Source organism: Portunus trituberculatus, chromosome 5, assembly GCF_017591435.1.
Source record: "Portunus trituberculatus isolate SZX2019 chromosome 5, ASM1759143v1, whole genome shotgun sequence".
Lineage (NCBI taxonomy): Eukaryota > Metazoa > Arthropoda > Malacostraca > Decapoda > Portunidae > Portunus > Portunus trituberculatus.
This window is the reverse complement of record NC_059259.1, coordinates 8127296-8147295: the sequence shown is the minus strand read 5'-3', so window position 1 is coordinate 8147295 and position 20000 is coordinate 8127296. Positions and strand designations below refer to the sequence as shown.

The 20000-nt window shown below is 38.2% G+C and overlaps 1 protein-coding gene across 1 annotated transcript; it reads left to right on the top strand.

Annotated features, from left to right (window-relative positions):
- The first annotated feature begins 206 nt into the window (after positions 1 to 206).
- LOC123514301 (protein IWS1 homolog) lies at positions 207 to 18643 on the top strand. The gene is given in 13 exon segments (XM_045272126.1): positions 207 to 326; positions 1902 to 2094; positions 2990 to 3222; positions 3225 to 3771; positions 4216 to 4360; positions 4986 to 5147; positions 5563 to 5676; positions 6192 to 6389; positions 8346 to 8576; positions 9827 to 9989; positions 11858 to 11951; positions 12912 to 13026; positions 15211 to 18643. Coding segments are annotated over 13 exon segments (2328 nt in total). The 5' UTR covers positions 207 to 316; the 3' UTR covers positions 15334 to 18643.
- The last annotated feature ends 1357 nt before the right edge of the window (positions 18644 to 20000 follow it).

Below are 20000 nucleotides of genomic sequence, written 5' to 3'. Positions count from 1 at the left end.
TTACAAAACATTAAAAAAAAAGATATGAATAAACAAACCAAGACAAAGAGTGATTATGCATATAAAACAAAACATAAAACAACACAAAACTCTCAACATTTACACAAAAAACTAAATGAATAAATTACAAAACTAAAAATTAACTAATAAAAATAAAGGAAAAGACAAGAAAACAAAAAATAGACATAAAATTAATAACTGACCATGTTGTTTACAAAGTGTTGATGGCGGCCGTGGTGGTGGCGGCGACGAGACCTAATACAAATACACACACACCTGCCCACACCTGCTTTACCTGGCCACCCACACACCTGCGATGGAGTCAGGTATGTACTAAAAGACCCATTAACACCACGCACTAGCAAAATTCAACACCAGATTCCTTAAAATAGAGTAAAATGTGGCCATACTTTATTGAAGGTCGAGATTTGTAAATATTGTCATTATTTTTCACTTTTTTCTTCTTTCATTGTTTTTCTTCCTATTTTTTCTCCACGTGTGTTTTATTATTTTGATTTCCGTGGTTTTTGTGTTTATTTTGGCGTGTTTTGAAGTTAATTGGTGTTTTGCTAAGGTATTTCATGGTGTTAGTCGTAAAATGACGAGGTTTGATGGAAGTTATTGAAGTTTTTAAGGTGTTTGTGCTTCTAGTTGCTGATTTTGAGTATTTCTGGAAGTTATCTGTGTTTTTTCTAAGGTATTTCATGGTGTTAGTTGTAAAATGGAAGTTGTTGAAGTTTTTAAGGTGTTTTTGTGCTTCTAGTTGCTGATTTTGAGTGTTTCAGAAGTTATTTTAGCTTTCTGCACTGTTTTTGTGGAGTTTGTGAAGTTGTTAGTGTTTTCAAGGATGTTTTTACAATTGTAGCTGAAGTTTTTGAGTTTTTTTTTTTCTGGTTATTTTAAGTGTTTCAGAAGTTACGTGTTTCCAGGACTGGTTGAGGTGTTAGTGGTAGAATAACGAGGTTTGATGGAAGTTATTGAAGTTTTTAAGGTGTTTTTGTGTTCCTAGCTGGTGATTTTGAGTGTTCGGAAGTTATTTTAGTTTTCAGGACTGTTTGTGTTAAGTTTGTGAAGTTGTTAGTGTTTGAAAGACGTTTTTACAATTCTACCTGAAGTTTTTGAGTTTTTTTTGTGTTTCTGGTTGTTATTTTAATTGTTTCGGGAAGTTATTTGTGTTTCCAGTATTGTTTGTGGTGTTAGTGGTATAATAACAGGGTTTGATGGAAGTTATTGAAGTTTTTAAGGTGTTTTTGTGTTTCTGGTTGCTAATTATAAATGTTTCGGAAGTTATTTGTGTTTCCAAGACTGTAAATAGTAGAATAAAAAAAATTAAAGGAAGTTATTGAAGTTTTTGAGTTGCTTCTGTGTTTCTTTGAATTTTTTTTAGGTGCTTCTGTGTTTCTACTTGCTAATTTTAAGTGTTTCTAAAAGTTATTTGTGTTTCCAGGACTGTTTGTGGTGTTAGTGGTAGTATGACAAGGTTTAAAGGAAGTTATTGAAGTTTTTAAGATGTTTCTGTGTTTCTGGTTGATAATTTTAAGTGTTTTGAAAGATATTTGTGTTTCCGTGACTGTTATGTTGTTTTTCGTGTGAAGTTTGTGAAGTTGTCAGTATTTTTTAGCGTTTTTCAAGGCTTTTTTTTTAAATTCTAGGTGAAGTTTTGGAAGTTATTATTTTTTTTAGGCTTTTTAGTGATTCTAGTGGAAGTTTTTTGAAGTCATAATATTTTCAAAGACATTTTTATTATTGCAGTTAAAGTTATTAAGATTTTCAAGAATTTTATGATTTCTCTCTCTCTCTCTCTCTCTCTCTCTCTCTCTCTCTCTCTCTCTCTCTCTCTCTCTCTCTCTCTCTCTTTTCCCTAGCATCTAACACCTCTACCCCTTCTCTCTCTCCCCTAGCTGAGGAAGATGGCCGCTCCAGCCCGTCAGGAGGCGAGGATTCTGACAACGAGTCCATGAAGTCCGTTGCCTCCCGTGCATCTCGTGCCTCCCGTGCTTCCCGTACCTCTCGTACCTCCCGTGCCTCCTCCAGGGCCTCCCGTCGCTCCAGTGTCAGCAGCGCCAATGCCAGTGATGATGAGGCTGGCCGACGGTTAGTAACACTGCTTTCAACTGGTTATTTATTTATTTATTTGTGTGTGGAAAGACAGGTTCACACATGTCAATTTGTGAGATAAATTGCAAGTTGGTAAAGTTTCCGACTGAATATTGGTGCTTAACAAGACAGACATGTTGGTCGTGTTCAGTTGATTTGTGACTGTTTACATTGTGACGTCACAGAGAAAGGTTTGAGAATGTGGTGTCAGTGTACAGAAGAAGATTGTAGAGTTGGTGAGGGAAAAAGAACTCATCTGGGACCCTGAAACTGAATTATACAGCAGAAAAAGCTTACGCAACTTGATGTTTGATGAGATCGCTGCCACTCTCCGGTGACTGCTTCCTTCTATGCAGGGTGTTGGTGGAGGTGAGGACTGAAGACTTGTTAGGATTTAATTTGATTGCAGTCTTCATCGTCACCGGAGGAAGACATCTTGTTGGGTAGCTGTTTGTTTACATTCACTTCTGGCCAACCAACCGATGCTTCCCAGTTGTTGTGTGTGTGTGAATGTGTTCCAACTAGAAGGGCTCATTTGATGCTTCTAGTGACTTGCAATTTCAGTCGCATATTGACACGTGAACCTGCTGTAACTTTAACCCAACCTAGCCCAGCCCAACCCAACATAAATATTAGGATTTTCAAGAGTATTTTTACAGCAGCAATGATTTAGTGACTATTTTTGTGGCTGTCAGGTGTTTTCAGGATGCCAGTGAAGGTTTACCAGGCTCTGACAGAAATAATATAACCTAACCTAACCTGAACCACTTCTAACCCACCCTACTCAAACCTAACCTAACCTAACCTACTCTAACCTTACCTTACCTTACCTAACCTTACCTTACCTTACCTTACCTAACCTAACCTAACCTAACCTAACCTAATCCAACAGGTCAGGGGGTGGCAGTGACAGTGAGGTGGAGGAGCGACGGTCGGTGATGGACAGTGATGAGGAGGACAATAGCGGAAGACAGCAGGCGGAGGTGGAGGAGGAGGGGGGAAAGAAAGACCGCAGCCCCCCCTCCTCACCTCCCACGGATCGCCCCTCCTCCCCCCCAGAAGACCAGGAGAAGAAGAAGGTTTCTGAGGAGGTTTTTGGGGGCTCAGATTCAGAAGGGGAGGGGGGGAAGGAGGCGAAGGTAGCCCAAGGTCGCCAAGGTCATCCCCACGTCCCTCCCCATCCCAAAGTCCCGCTAGGTCAAAGTCCGGGTCACGTTCAAGGTCAAGGTCGAGGTCGAAATCTGGATCACGTTCAAGATCAAGGTCAAAATCTGGGTCACGTTCTAGGTCAAGATCAAAGTCCGGGTCACGCTCAAGGTCAAGGTCAAAATCCGGGTCAAGATCAAGGTCGAGGTCAAAATCCGGGTCAAGATCAAGGTCGAGGTCAAAGTCTGGGTCAAGATCAAGGTCAAGGTCAAAGTCTGGGTCAAGATCAAGGTCAAGGTCGAAATCCGGGTCAAGATCAAGGTCGAAATCTGGGTCAAGATCAAGGTCGAGGTCAAGGTCGAAGTCTGGGTCAAGGTCAAGGTCACGATCAAGATCCAAGTCACGTTCCAGGTCAAGGTCAGGGTCTGGAAGTTCCCGCAGCAGGTCAAGATCAAGGTCAAGGTCCAAGTCAAGATCAAGGTCAAGAAGCCGGTCGGGGTCACGGAGCGGGTCAGCCAGCCCGGCCAGGTGGGTCACGTGTGCTGCTTTTCTTTTTTCTTCTTCTTTTTTATTATTTCTTTTTTTTCTTCTTTTTCTTTTTTATTTCATTTTGTCTTCTTTTTCTTCTCTTTTTGCTTTTTCTTTTTTTATAACTTTCTTTTCTTTCTTTTTTCTTTATTTTCTTTTTCTCTAATTTTCTTTCTTTTCTTTCTCTTTCTTTTGATTTTTCTCTTTTTTCTTTTTCCTTTTATTTCTTTTTCTTTTTTCTTCCATTTTCTCCTCCTCCTTCCTCCTCCTCCTTTCCTCCTCCTCCTCCTCCTCCTCCTCCTCCTCCTCCTCCTCCTCCTCCTCCTACTACTATTCACCATTTTTTTCTTTTTCTCTTCTTTTCATTTTTTTTACCAACAAACAAAACAATAACAAAAGCAAACAAGCAAACAAAAACAACCCTGACCTTTTTTCTAATCCCAGGTCACGCAGCGGCAGCAGTAAATCACGCTCAAGGTCAAGGTCGAGGTCAAGGTCGGGGTCAAGGTCAGGCAGCGGGTCGCCACGGAAACGCAAAGTGCTGTCGGATTCGGGTGGATCAGATTCGGATATTGGAAAACGGAAGAAGGTCAGTGGAGAAAGGAGGAGGAGGAGGTGGTAGTGGTGGTGGTGGTGGTGATGGAGGAGGAGGTGGAGGAAGAAAAAAGGAGTAGGAAGAGGAGGAGGTGGTGGTGGAGGAGTAGGGAGGAGGTGAATGAAAAAAAAATGAGGAGGAGGAGGATGTAGAGGAAGGAGGAAAGGAGGAGGAGGAGGTAGAAGAAAAGGTGATGGAGGAGGAGGAAGAAGAAAATGTAATGGAAGAGGAGGAGGAGGTGGAGGAATTAGTAAAGGAGGAGAAAGAGGAGGAGGAGGAGGAGGAGGAGGTGGAAGAAGTAGAAAAGTAGGAGGAAGAAGAAGAGGAGATGGAGATGGTATTGTATTTATATAGTGTGAACCTTCTTTTATTTATTTGTTTTATTTACATGTTTATTTCTTCTTCATCTTCTTCTTCTTCTTCATCATCATATTATTATTATATCATTTTTGCTTATTTTTTTTATCAAGTTGTTTATATTTCACCACCACCACCACTACAACAACACCAACCACTATTTGCATATCAAAATCATCTTTACATTTTTTTCCTCATGCTATTCTTAACCCACTCATCCACCACCACCACTCCCCACTCACTCCTTCCTCTCTCCACACAGCAGGTGAAGAGGAAGAAGAAGACCAGTGGCAGTGGGTCTGGGAGTGGATCTGGGAGAGTGAGCGATTCAGAGGATGATGCGCCCAGACAGAAGAAGATGCCTGGGAAAAGGAGGAAGAAGGCAATGTTGAGTGGTAGTGATAGCGACAGCAGTGGGCCAGAGGTGAGAGGGAGAGGGAGAGAGAGAGAGAGAGAGAGAGAGAGAGAGAGAGAGAGAGAGAGAGAGAGAGAGAGAGAGAGAGGGAGAGAGGGGTTGGGTAAGATGGTGTGTGTGTTTGAGGGAGTGAGAAAGTGAGGGGTGAGAGGGGAATATATTGTTGTTTGGTTGGGGTTTTGAGATGGAGAGAGAGAGAGAGAGAGAGAGAGAGAGTCAGATTACTAATAAGGAAATCTTTGCTTGAGAGAAAATAATTAAACAGAGAGAGAGAGAAAGAGGATGATAAACACAGAAAGAGAGAGAGACAGAGAGAGAGAGAGATTAACTGCCTTCTTTAATATTCTCTCTCTCAAAAATTAATGAAATAAAGAAAATGGGAAAATAAAAAGGAAAAAAATCTTAACCTAACCTATTCTTTCAGAGAGGCAAGAAGAGCAAGGGCAGTGGAGGGGAGTCAGGCGGGGAGGGGCCACCACCAGGGAGCCCCGTGCCTGGCGATGGGGGTGCCGAGGAGGGAGCGGAGGGGGGTGAGAAAGTAAGTAATCATGGCCTTATTTTATTGGCTATTTGTTGTTGTTGTTGTTGTTGTTGTTTCTCGTCTCAAGTTTATTAAGGAGAGTTGAAATTTTAAAGTAGGCTTATTTATTTATTTTTCTATGTGTTTCTTCTTCTTCTTCTTCTTCTTCTTCTTCTTCTTCTTCTTCTTCTTCTTCTTCTTCTTCTTCTTCTTCTTCTTCTTCTTCTTCTTCTTCTTCTTCTTCCTTTTCTTTTTGTTGATAACCTTGAATTTATATTGTTTACTCTCTCTCTCTCTCTCTCTCTCTCTCTCTCTCTCTCTCTCTCTCTCTCTCTCTCTCTCTCTCTCTCTCTCTCTCTCTCTCTCTCTCTCTCTCTCTCTCTCTCTCTCTCTCACACACACACACATACTGACCCTCCTACAGCTCTCCCACTATCCTACTCCTTTTTTCCCCACACTCCCCCAGCTCTCCCTTTTCTAATCCCCTTTTCCCAGACCCTCCCAACTCTCTCACACTCCCACTCTCCCCACAGGCTCTCCCGCAGCTCTCCGACAGTGACGACGAGGCAATCAGGCAGCAGGCAAAGAACTCGGACGAACAGTACTTTGTAAACGATTTTGACATGATGATGGCGAAGAAGAAGGAAGAAGGAGGGAAACTGAAGAGGCGCAAAAATAATGTAGATATAATTAACGACAATGAGGAGCATATTGCCATCATCGTTAAGAGGGTAAGAGGGGAGAGAGGGAGAGGGGACAGGGAGGGGTTAAGATGAGAGTGAGGGAAAGGAGAGGAAAAGGTTATATGCATTTATACATACATACATAAGCACAGAGAGAGAGAGAGAGAGAGAGAGAGAGCTGGCTATTTACATTCATACATGCTTAAGCACATTTTTTCCTGTTTTTTTATTTGTTTTGTTTTTTCGTTTTCTTTTTTTCTCTGCTCTCATTTGATGTAATGTAACTATTTTTTTTCTTTCTATCTTCCTTTCTCTCTTTCTTCCCTTCTTTTTTTCTTTCTTTCTTTCTTTATCTGTCACTTTCTCACTTTTTCTTTCAAACATCCTTTATCTGCTTCAAAGATCCTTCATATCCTTTTCAACACCATTAATTTAACCTTCAAACATCCATAACACATCCATGTAACACACTCACCACCCAGACACCATTAAACACCTCCACAAAACATCCTTTAACCACTTCAAACTCTATTCAACACCTTAAACACCTTTTGTATCCCCCTCAACACCACTCAACACCCTCTCCTTTAACCTCTTTCCGGCAGCAGGACAGACAAGCGAACTACCAAGTAGAAAATTGTTGATATATAGATGCTACCGACTTTCATCCAGTCTATATAGAGTTTCCAGGCATATGTTACTCCTGATTGACATTTATATAGACCTTGTGGCAAAACTGACCAAGTAGGGCCGCCGTGGTACAGTGCTTTGGGCTCTGAGGGATCTCCAAGCGCATGGGTTCGAATCCTGTTCATGGTTCGAGTGTAGGTTGGGCTTCCTCACTTTGGGCAACTGTTTCCTAGCGGGTGGGCTTTGAGATAGGAGGTACCACAAAAAAGTATCTCCTTTAGTCCATAAATTACTGTGAAAAGCCCACATGGTATAAATAAATAAAAAAAAGTGACATTTATATACAGACTGTTGCAAAACTGACCAAGTGACATTTATATACAGACTCTGCTGCTAAACTAAAACAATTGAGTCTCTATGTAAGTGTTGTGTGTGTTTGATTGGTGGTGATGTATGTCAATATGCTTGTATGAATATTTTAGTGACTCACATCCAGTACTTGTGACCTGGATGTGATTTACTTCCACTTTTCTTTTGTATTTTTTTCACGTAAGTGCATGTTTTGTACCTGTTTGATTTTAGGCAATGTTGGTGGCATGTGGTACAGTTCTTTCTCCTTGACATGATAGGCTAATGATTTAAGAAGTGTAAATAATGCAAAAACTGCCAATATTAGCTTATGTGTGCAGCAAATCCACCATCAACAAGGCACAAGTGGTGACCGACCTTGAGGGAACATTTTGACCAGTGTTTTGGTAGTTGAGATGCCAAATAATGAATTTCTTTCTATTAAGGTTTTTATTTTTTTATTTTTTTTTTTTGTCTTATTTTGGGTTGTCTTTCAATATTAAGGATTCAGTTTGTCTTGCTTTTATCTTATTGTTTTTATGAATTTTGTAATTTGTAAGGAATTGTGTATAAACAGCCCACGCTACAACTTAGTGCAGTAAAATAAGAACAAGTGTTTATATATCGATGATCTTCAAAACATTTATATATAGATCCGCTGCCGGGAAGGGGTTAATCCATGCCCTCATCATCATTCAACATCATTTATAACTCTCTTAACACCATTCAACACCCCAAACACCCTTTATATCCTTCTCAACACCATTCAACATCCTTAAACACCATTTATATCCCTCTCAACACCACTCAACATCCTAAACACCCTTTTATACTCCTCTCAACACCACTCAACACCTCAAACACCCTTTATATTCCTCTCAACACCATTCAACACCTTTAAACACCCTTTATATCCCACTCAACATCACTCAACACCCTAGAAACACACTTTTAATCCTTCTCAGCACCACACAGTACCCTCAAACACCCTTTATATTCCTCTCAACACCAATCATCACCCCACAGATGCGGCAGGCAGCAGAGGAGGATCGGATGCTGAATGAGAAACACCTGCCAGCCACTAAGAAGATTGCAATGCTTAACCTGGCCATGAGTCAAATCAACAAGCATAATCTCATTGAAGGCTTCCTGGATGCTAATATCCTCTCCGCCCTCACCGACTGGCTGGCCCCCATGCCGGATCGCTCCCTGCCGGCCGCCAAGATCAGGGAGGGTGTGATCAAGTGGCTGACGCAGGTAGGGTGTGGCAGGGTATTATGGCAGGGTGTGGCAGAGAGGCATGGTTGTTTGCTACTGTAATTTTTTTTCTTCATGTTGTTTTCATTTATAAATCTTTCCGTTTTCTTATTTTACTTGTTTTTTACTTATCTGATTTTTTTTTTTTCTCACTTTCTACTTTTTTTTCTTTTTTTCTTTTTTTTTTCTTCATATGTTTGTGTGTGTGTGTTTGTGTTTGTGTGTGTGTGTACGATTAGACCATTTTATTGACATTAGCAAGGGTTTATGGAGATCAGATTAATGACCAGTCTTCACTAATTTAACCCCCTTCAGTACTGGGACACTTTTTACCTTGAGTTTTGTGCATAATTAAACAATTTTATTGACATTAGGTTGCAAAATCTTTTTCCCAAAACACTCAAAATCAACCAAGAAACACAATGAAAACATTTAAAGGGATCAGCGCACCATTTTTCAATCCCTGCTTTAGGCTGCCAGACAAGGAATTCTCTACCTGTGCTGTTGTCACATCTCCCTTAATTTGTGATGTGCTTCATACACTGTCTTCAACATACTTTACATGCAACCATTAGTTTATTTAGTAAAACTACATACATAAACTGAATAAACTCATTTTCAAGACAAAATCATACATATAACATAAATTCAACCTTTGGCAGTTTAATGAGCCACACAGGTAACATGTATGTGCCTGCTAACATTATTTCCACACTAGTTTTTTTTTTTTTTTTTACATATTTCAAGTTTTATAGCATTGATGGTTCTTAGAATGGTAGCAGTGTGTGGTACTCTTCAACACAGCACTTCACATAGAAAGCATCTAGTTGCCATGACAATAAGGACATCTCTGGTGGCAGGACAGTACCCAGAATTCCCGTACCTTGTAGGAAAACTTGCCTCACACTCCCAGGAAACTAACTAAACTAACTAATGCTCATACAAGGCAAACAATTAGCGTAAAACAAAATATCTGTAAAACGTCATGTGATGCGAGAAACACTTAATGGGTCAAAAACACCTACTTATTTATACCACCACCACCACCACAAACTGACCCTTAAACCAACACACCAGGTGCCGCCACTCAGTAGTTATCAGTTTGTCCACTTGAAAGCCCACCCAGCCACGAATAGAACCCTTTAAAAAACACGTATTTATTTACACTACCACCATCAATATAACTTTTCAAAACATGTTACTTACACCACCACCACGACCACATACTGAGCTCTGAACCATCCCGCCAGCTGCCGCCACTCTCCCAGGACATGCTGAAGACCTCGGGCATTGGGAAGGCCGTCATGTACCTCTATAAGCACCCCAAGGAACTCAAGATGAACAAGGAGCGCTGTGGACGGCTCATCTCAATGTGGTCCCGGCCAATCTTCAATGTCTCTGATGATTTCAAGAGTAAGGAGTCGACCTGTCTTGTTGTTTTGGGTTTCTTTGTGTTTTTTTGGGTTGTCTTTCTATATTAAGGGTTCTGTTGTCTGGTTTTTTTAGTTTCTTTCGTTTTGGGGGTTGGGGTTGTCTTTCTATATTAACCCTTAAAGTCCGATGATCGTATTGGTACGATTGTAGCGTCGCGTGTGGAGAGGCGGGGATCGTATCGGTAATCATGATTTTTCCGCGCTAAACCTTTGAATTTCTCCCCCTCACTATTGGTCCTAGGGCAAGTGGAGGTATCTGGCATCTTTTCTCGCTCACCTGCTTGAGCCTTGAGACATATGTTCCCTCACGATAGGTCATCTTTTCCCATTTTGAGCTGACATCTGGCAACCCCCGTGACCGGAGGGAGGAAACAGTACTCCGAATGATGTCATGTCAGTGTTACTCGGTAATGACATTGAGGAGTAATGAAAATGAAGACAACAATTTTTTTATTGAGACAGAAGAAAGTGAAGACTCCAGTAGTGATTCTGATAGTGATCTGGGAGACAGAGACCAACCCTCACAGCGACGTTCATAAACCTCACGTAGCATATTCCCCTCAAGCAATGCGTTGGTGTGTGTCACCCCTGGTTGCCTCTACAGGACTGTGCTTGTCGGCCAAACCACGTGAATCTCATTGCTAATAAGAGTTGCCACATTCCAATTATTATAGAAATCCACAATACTTGTAATATGTGGAGAGGGAGAGAGAGAGAGAGAGAGAGAGAGAGAGAGAGAGAGAGAGAGAGAGAGAGAGAGCGAGCGCGGTGTTATCGGAGCTTGGGGGGGTATTTCTTAGCGGCGGGTTCAGCCATGAATGTTTTGATATGCAATAACTTTGCTCTCAGAGGTCATAACATGTTAAAACTACATCGTTGTACTCAGAATAACACAGAAATATGTTTTTATAAGACAAAAATATTTTTAACATTTTTGACAGGTGTGATTTTTCCCCGTTGCAACAGATGGAAAGTAAATCAATCCCTCGTACTTTAAGGGTTAAGGGTTTTATCTTATTTTTTTTGTCTGTGTTTTTTTTGGGTTGTCTTTCTATATTAAAGGTTGTTTATCTTGTTTTTATCTTGTTTTTTGGGTTCTTTGTCTTTTTTTAATTGTCTTCCTGTATTAATGGTTTGATTTATCTTTTATTTACCTGTTTTGTTTTTGTTTTGTTTTGTGTTCTTTATTGAGGGTGGTACAGTGGAACCATGTGTGCTTTGGAGTTCAGGGGGTCTCCGAGTGCATGGGTTCGAATCCTGTCCATGGTCTGAGTGTAGGTTGGGCTTCCTCACTCGGGGCAATGGTTACCGCAAAAATTATTCCCTTTACCCATTAATTCCCATGAAAAGCCCACATGGTATTAAAAAAAGATAAATAAATAAATAAAAAAGGGTCTGGATTTTTCTTGTATTTATTTTATTTTTTGTCAATCTTTGTGTGTATTTGTGTCCTCTTCCTCCATTAGGGGTTCAGTTTTGTCTTGTTTTTATCTTTCTTTTTCTTTCTTTGTTTTTTTGGGGTTCTCTTTGTTTGTATTTTGTATTTTTGTTTTTTGTTTTCTTTTTTTCTTAATTTTTATCTTTGTCTCTTTGTTTTGTTTTCCTATTTTTCTTTCTCTTTTCTTCTCTTTCTGTTTCAACTTTTTTTTTTCCTGTTTCTGCTTTTCTCTTTTTGTTAGTTTTTATCTTTTTTCTGTTTATTTTTTTGTTTCTTATTTTAGTTCAGTTTGTCTTGTTTTTGTCTAAAATTTTTGCTTTCTTTGTGTTTTTTTTTGTGTTTTCTTCCTGTCTTTATCTTTGTTTTTTTTATTTTCTTTGCTTTTTATGTGTTTTTTTCTCTCCCGGCAGGTCTGAGTCGAGAGGAGCGTCTGCAGCGTGACCTTGACCTTCACCAGGCGTCCGGGGTCACCAAGAAGGACGAGCAACAGTTTGATGAGTCCGGGTGAGAGAGAGAGAGAGGGATCCAGTACCTTTATTCACAAGTCAGATATACAGTGTTATGAAGGAGTATCATCATTAGTGCGGGTGTCTCCAACTCAAATGACTGGAGGGCCACATCTCATGCCATTGGGGTCTTAAAGGGCCATGAAATTTTTTTCTGTGTGTGTTTATAACATTCAAAGATTATGAATTCAGATGCCAGAATTTGTTTCTCAATCAAAGGCAGCATATTTATTTCTCAATGGCTGATGACAATGATGGTTAGACATATTTATGGCATATATAATACATAAGTATATATAATACATATTTTATATAAGCATGTTTCACAGAAAGATAATGGGAATAGTAAGATAATCATGGCAATGCTCACTGCACTGCCAGACGCAGGCAATGTGATAATCTGTAAACTGTGGCAGTCCTCATGTGAGGTTGTCTTGAAGATTGCAGCACTCCTAAATTGAAGCTGGGTTTTTATGATTCTAGTGACAGATGAACAGAATTCCAACATTATAAACAGTACAAACACATTTAAAAACACTCGTAGTCATCTCTGTGGGATTAGGAAACAGTCATTTTTTTCAATACATGCTTTGGTCTGATGGCTGACACCTCATCTCTGCTCTCCTCCTCTGTATGTAAGAGGGGAAAACTGGCCACAGACAACAGATGGAGTGAACAAAAAAGGCCCACTGAGATGCCAGTTCCCATGCAAGTCTAAGAGAGTTAGATAAAAGAAAGAGAATAATGTCTTCAAACTCTTATTGTCTTTCTCACTGAGATGGCAGTTTCCATGCAGGTTTGAAAGAATTAGCCAAAAAAAAAAAAAAAGCAGGGAGAGGATAAATGTCTTGAAACCCTAATGTTATGGTCTTTCCTACTGAGATGCCAGTCCCGTGCTGGTCCGAGAGTTAGCCAAAAGAAAGGGATAAATGTGCTGAAACTTTTATTCTGTTTCCAGGAAGCCCCTCAGACCTGGTGACCCTGGCTGGTGCTACCGTGCCCGTGTGCCCCTGCCCTCTGTCAAGGACTATGTCAACAGACCCAAGTGGAAGTCAGAGGTGGATCTTAGCAGGGTATGTGGAATAGTTGTTTTGTATTTTATTATTTTTTTTATCTTATTTATTTTTATTATTATTATTATTTATTCATTTATTTATTTTTTTATTCATGGAGTTGTGGAGGAGTTGGTGTTTGTGGTGTTCCTTGCTTTGGAGTCTGTATGTTGCACTGGGTTGTGATTGGGAAGAAGTTCAATTTATTTTTTATTTTCCCCTAAGCTGGTGTTCTCTTACATGAAAAAAAAAGAAAAAAAGAATGTTATTTTTATTTCTTTCTTACCCTTAGCTGGTGTTCCCTCTTACATGAAAAAAAAACGAGAATTTTTTTTTTCTTTTTACCATTAGCAGTGTTCACTCTTACATGAAAAAAAAACAAGAGAAAAAAAAGAATAATGTATCTTTTTTACCATAAGTGATATTCCCTCTTACATAAAAAAAAAAAAAAAAGAATGTAACTGTTTGTAATGATCACAAATGCCATGAGAGACTTGCATCATAGAGGTGAGCAAGAGTTAGTGTCTTTATTAGAGAAGGTAAAACACTCTCTTCATCTCTCCATCTCTCAAGTGTGTGTTAATTTTCTCTCCATCTCTCCAGTGTGTGTTAATTTTCTCTCCATCTGTCCAGTGTGCTAACCCTTTTCCCGGCAGCAGGGCAGATGAGTGTACTACCAAATTAAAATAATTTAACTATAGACTCTACTGACTTTCATCCATACGTCTTTGTATATTTCACTACCAGAAGGGTATTCCAGATTGACATACAGGTAACTCTTGATTTACGCGTGTTTAATTTATGCGTTTTTGTTAATACGCAACCAAAAAAATATTATAATTGATTAAATTTACGCGATCGGTTTGCTTATACACGATTTGGACCACATCCCACATCCCTCTATTATCTATTGTTTCTTATGAGAATTACAAGTTTGTTTTATGCGAATTTTGAAATATGCGATGCCTCTTGGAACGCATCTATCGTGTAAATTGAGTTACCTGTATATATACGTACGTACAGACTCTGCCACAGAACTGAGCAAAGAATCGAGTGTATATATGGGTGTAATATGTGTTTGATTGGTGATAATGTGTGTCAGTATATTGATATGAATGTTTAGAGATACTTACTCACATCTAGGACTTGTGACTGGATATAATTGACTTCACCATTTCTTCATATTTTTCACATACATTATATTGATATGAATGTTTGCAGTGACTCACATCCTTCATATTTTCCACACACTCGTTTTTGTACCTGTTCAGTTTGAGGTAACACTGCTGGTGTGTGGTACAGTTCTTTCTCCTTGACATGATAGACTAAGAATGAGAAAATAGAAAAATTGCAAAAACTTTGAACACTAACTTGTATGCGTAGTCCACCACTGACAAAACACAAGTGGTGACCGGCCCTGAGAGGCAGTGTTGGCAATGTCTGGGTATTTGAGATGCCAGATAATGATTTACTTAATGAATTTTGTTACTAGTAAGGAATGTATTCATAAACCACACTACAACTTAGTGCGGTAAAATCTAAAGACCCTAAGGACAATGTGTGTGTGTGTGTGTGTGTGTGTGTGTGTGTGTATGGGGAGATATGGTTGGTTGACAAGGGTACGAGTGACATTACTGTTAGGCCTATATCTCCTTTACTATTTGACCGATTTTAATTCTGTTTGTGTCTGTGAGTTTGTTATTTTTTTTTTTTTCTGCATTTTTTGTCTTCTATTAATCTCTCATGAGTTTATTTTTTGCATTTTTTGTCTTTGTTCATTTCTTGTGAGTTTGTTATTTTTTTCTGCATTTTTTGTCTTATATTCATTTCTCATATGTGTTTGTGTGTCTCAGTTTGGAATGGTATGAGTGACAGACAGACAGATAGAATAAGTGTCTATATAGAGACCAGCCCACAAAAAATGCCAGTTTTGGAAGGTTTGTATATAGATTATCTGCCAAGAAGGAGATTAATTAACTCTCCATATCTGTCTCTCCAGTGTTAATTATCTCTCCATCTCCCCAGTGTGTGCTGTTTTTCCCTCCAGCTCTCCAGTGTTAATTATCTTTTCATCTCTCCAGTGTGTGTATGTGTTAATTTCTCTCCATTTCTCCAGTGTGTACTAATTTTCTCTCCATCTCCCCAGTGTGTGCTATTTTTCCCTCCATCTCTCCGGTGTGTTAATTATCTTTCCATCTCTCCCAGGGTTCCAAGAAGGAGATGAACCGGCTGGAGAAACAGATGAGGGCGTTCCAGGAGAAGAAGAGAATGTCCAAGGCCAGGCGAGCTGTGTCCATCAGTATTGAGGGCCGCAACATGGCACTCTGAGTCGCCCAGTGCCACAGAGACCCACACACACACACACACACACACACACGCACCGACAGACACACTGGTACTTGCATTCAAACACACATACTAACACACACTCACATTCTGGTGCGTGTTTGTTGAAAATGTCACTCAGTCATTAAAGTGCGAATAAGGAAGTAGATACATACGTACACGATGCACACATGCACATGCATACACACACGCACACACACACACAACCAATAGAACAAGAAAAGTAAATAATGAGTAAAAAACTTCATTCATCAAGAAAAACATGGATAAACACACACACACACACACACACACACACACACACACACACACACACACACACACACACACACACACACACACACACACACACACACAGAGGGCCTCACCTTAAGTGCCCAGTGCCACCTATGAATCTTAGCCTTGATTTTAGCGCACTCATTTAAACGATCATATTTTTCGGACAGTTTAATTTCTTATCCCCTCCAGAACTTGTATCATTTCTCGTCATAGCATTTTGATCTCTAAGCATTTCCGCCCCTTGACATTTTATTCGCCCTTGATTCATGTTCAGGGTGTGTTTGGAAGCCCTGCTGTATATATAGAGTTAGGTTAGGTTAAGTTAGGATGACACTTGTACTTTGAGTTGCATCGGTAAGAAAGTGTTTGGTGTTGCAATGCACAATGTGACTTGGGAGTTATTTTTTTGAAAGCCTGTGTTGATGTGTTGCGCTGTAGAATTCTGGATTGATTGATGGAGTGGTTCAGATAATTGATCGACTTTTTTTTTTTCTTTTTTTATGTAAATCTTGACAGTTCTTGTGGCAGAGATTGAATTGATGGGTTTGCTTCTACATTTACATATTTTGGGTTGGATAAAATGTCAAAATTGAAGACTGATTAACTTGTTCATTTTTAAAATAGTGACAGTTTCTATACAAAAAAGTAAATTGATGTTTTTTTTATATATATATTTTTAGATTTTGGGTTGGAAGAGAAGGTCAGAATGGAAGAATTGACTGACTGACTGACTGATTGACTGATTGACTGATTGACTGACTGACCTTTTTTGCAAATCTTGACCGTTTTCATGCTAAAAAAAATAATTGATGGTTTTTCTTTAATTTTTTTTAGATTTTGGATTGAAAAAAAATGAAAATTGAAGAGTTGACAGACTAATTGACTTCACTTTTGGAAATCTTGACAATTCTTATGCCGAAAATTAAATTGATGGCTTTGCTTTGATATTTTTAGCTTTTGGATTGAAACGAAGATAAAAATTGAAAACTTGACACTAATTGACTTAACTTTTGCAAATCTTGACTGTTTTCTATTGCCAAAAAGTAAATTGATGGATTTTCTTCATTATTTTTTTATTTTGGATAGGATAAAAACTCAAAATTGAAGATTGATTAAGTTTTTTTTTGTGTTCACTTTATAAATCTTGACAATTCTTATGCCAAAAGTTAAATTGATGGCTTTTTTTCTCACGTTTTCAGATTTTGGATTGAAGAGAAAGTCAAAATTGAAGAGATGAACAGACTAATTGAGTAAACTTTTGCAAATCTTGACAGTTTCTAAGCCAAAAAAGTGAATTGATGGCTTCTCTGAAATTCTTATATTTTGGATGGGATAAAAACTCAAAATTGAAGATTGATTAACTTTTTTGTGTTCACTTTATAAATCTTGACAATTCTTAGACTAAAATATAATTAATCTATGGTGTTCACTTTATAAATCTTGACAATTCTTATGCCGAAAGTTAAATTGATGGCTTTTTTCTCACATTTTCAGATTTTGGATTGAAGGAAAGTCAGAAATTAAAGAGATGACTAATTGACTAAACTTTTGCAAATCTTGACAGTTTCTATGCTAAAAAGAATTCAAATTAATGGTTTTTCTTTTATGTTTATAGCTTGTGGATTAAACAAAGTGAAAAATTGAAAAGTAGTGTAATTGGTGTGTTCACTGAAAATCTTAACTATTTATATGGCAAAAATTAAATTGATGTTTTTGATACTTATATAAATTTTTTGAATGAAAAGTAAAAAAATTATGGAGTTGACAGATTGCTCAACTTCTTCTTCTTCTTCTTCTTCTTCTTCTTTTTTTCTTCTTCTTGACCCTGACAATGACTGTTGGAAATTGTTGGACTGACTGTTGGTGTTGACAGTTAAGTTTGTGGATGGAGAGAAGAGTGGAAGTTGAAACAGGTGATAGATTGATGAAGTTGTTATTGCTCATACTGATAATACTGAGTTTTTTTTTTTTCACTATACTTCACAATTTGAATGCATATTTTTCATTTTTCATAATTTGTATTGAGAGGAAAGTGGAAGATTGAGAAGTTGATGGATTGAGAAACTAAATATTAATAATCCAGATAGTTTTTCCTCTATACTTCACAAATTGAATGCATGTTTTGTCATTTTTTGGAATTTATATTAAGAGGAGTGTGAAAAATTTAGATTGATGGATTGAAAAACTAAATATTGATAATCCAAACAGTTTTTCCTCTATACTTCACAAACTGAATGCATGTTTTGTCATTTTTAGGAATTTGTATGAAGAGAAAAGTGAAAAATTGCAAAGTTGATGGAATGAGAAACTAAATTATTCCTCATACTGATAATCCTGACAATTATTTTTCATCTATACTTCACAAATTGAATCCGTTTTGTAATTTTTTAGAATTTGTATTAAGTGGAAAGTGAGAAATTGAGATCGATAAATTGATGGATTGAGAAACTAAATTATTCATCATATTGATAATCCAGAGTTATATTCTCTATACTTTACAAATTGAATGCACATTGTTATCTTTTGTGATTTCTGTAAAATTTGTATCAAGAGAAAAGTGGAAAATATTGAAGTTGATGGATTGAGAAACTAAATTATTTCACATAGTGGTAACCCTGACAGTTGACTGAAGATTGACATATTGATCCCGTTTTACCAATAAGATTTGCAACTAGATAAAAAAAATAGATAAACAATAGCTTAATTTGTGACACTTTAATTACAAGCACTATTTAAAAAAAACTTATCCAATTACCTATGTTTACAAGGCTGGCCAAGGCAAAACAAGATAGAATAAGGGATAAAATACATGAAATATGATAAATAAAGGCTGTAGGTATGCATATCACAGTGAAGGTTGTGCAAGAAGGATCAGAACCTACTTAAAGGAGGATCTAAGACTGTTTACTGTGAGAAGGAGACTTATACATAGGATTAAGTTTTCAGTGGTGCTCTTGTTATCGCCACTAAGCAATGTATGTAGCATTGGAATAAATTATGACACTGGAAACTATTTGTTGTGTATATTTCATGTGTATTTTATTTTTTAGAGCAGTTTGTGTGTCTTAACTAAATTAGGCAACATGAGAACTTCCATTATAGCATGTTAACCCTTTCAGTACTGAGACACTCTTTTACCATAGGTTTGAGTAGTGGTAGACCATTTTATTGACATTAGGAACAGTCTATGGAGGTCAGAAGACTAATAGCCACGGTCTTCACTATTTCAATCCCCCCTCATGAGTTTCTGAAGCTATATAAAATCACCAAACAGTAACCAGAATGAATATGAAAATGCAGCATGTTACTGAAAGGGTTAAACTGCCACCAATACGGAATCACCCTGGAAAACACAAATAACTTCCATCACACACTGTTAAACTTCCTCTAAAATCATGGAGTCACTGAAAACCCAAATGATTTAACCCATTCAGTACCATGACGCATTTCCATATTCATTCTGGTGATTTTTACAGCTTCAGAAACTTATGTGGGGGATTAAAATAGTGAAGACTGGCCATTAATCATCTGACCTCCATAGACTCTTCCTAATGTCAATAAGATCGCCTAATCACACCCAAAACTCTAGGTAAAAATGCGTTCCAGTACTAAAGGTGTTAATACAAATAAATTAACAAAGAGAGAGAGAGAGAGAGGAGGAGGAGGGTTCTAGCACTTCATAAAACAAATCACAATATAAAATAACTGAAAACAAAAGCAAATAAACGTAAGAAAAAGTCCCAAAACAAGCTAACCAGGTAGTTATGACGTCAGCAGTTGGAGGGAAAGAAAAATGACAAGATAATTATGTAACTACAACATACTTCACATGTGTATAACTAACTCTATTACTGTCCTTTCATAACCTCTAAATAAACTCTTCAGCCATCCACAAACAATTCCTTCGCTCTGTCATTCCTGGAGATTTTAAGTAGAGATAATGCTTCGTTAGAGAGAGAGAGAGAGAGAGAGAGCACATGGTAACTTCCGGCAGTATTTCTCCTTGCTTCTGCTGTTACCTCGCGTGTTTTTACTGTATATCTAACTCTGTGGTGTTTATGAAGTGAAGTGAACCGTGGTGTGTGTTATGAGGTGATCGCTGATGCCAGAATGCGTTTAACCTTCAGTACTGGGACACGTTTTCACCTTGCGGTTTGTCTACGATTAAACTATTTGATATCAGGAACGGTCTATGGAAGTCAGACGATTAATGGTAAAAGTCTACAATATTTTAATCCCTCACATAAGTTTCTGAAGCTGTACAAAATCACCAAATAGTAAGCAGAAATGATATGGAAACGCGTCTTTACTTAAGGAATTAACATGACGCAAGCTTGTTTACATTCAACAGCTGATGGCGATGTGGGTAG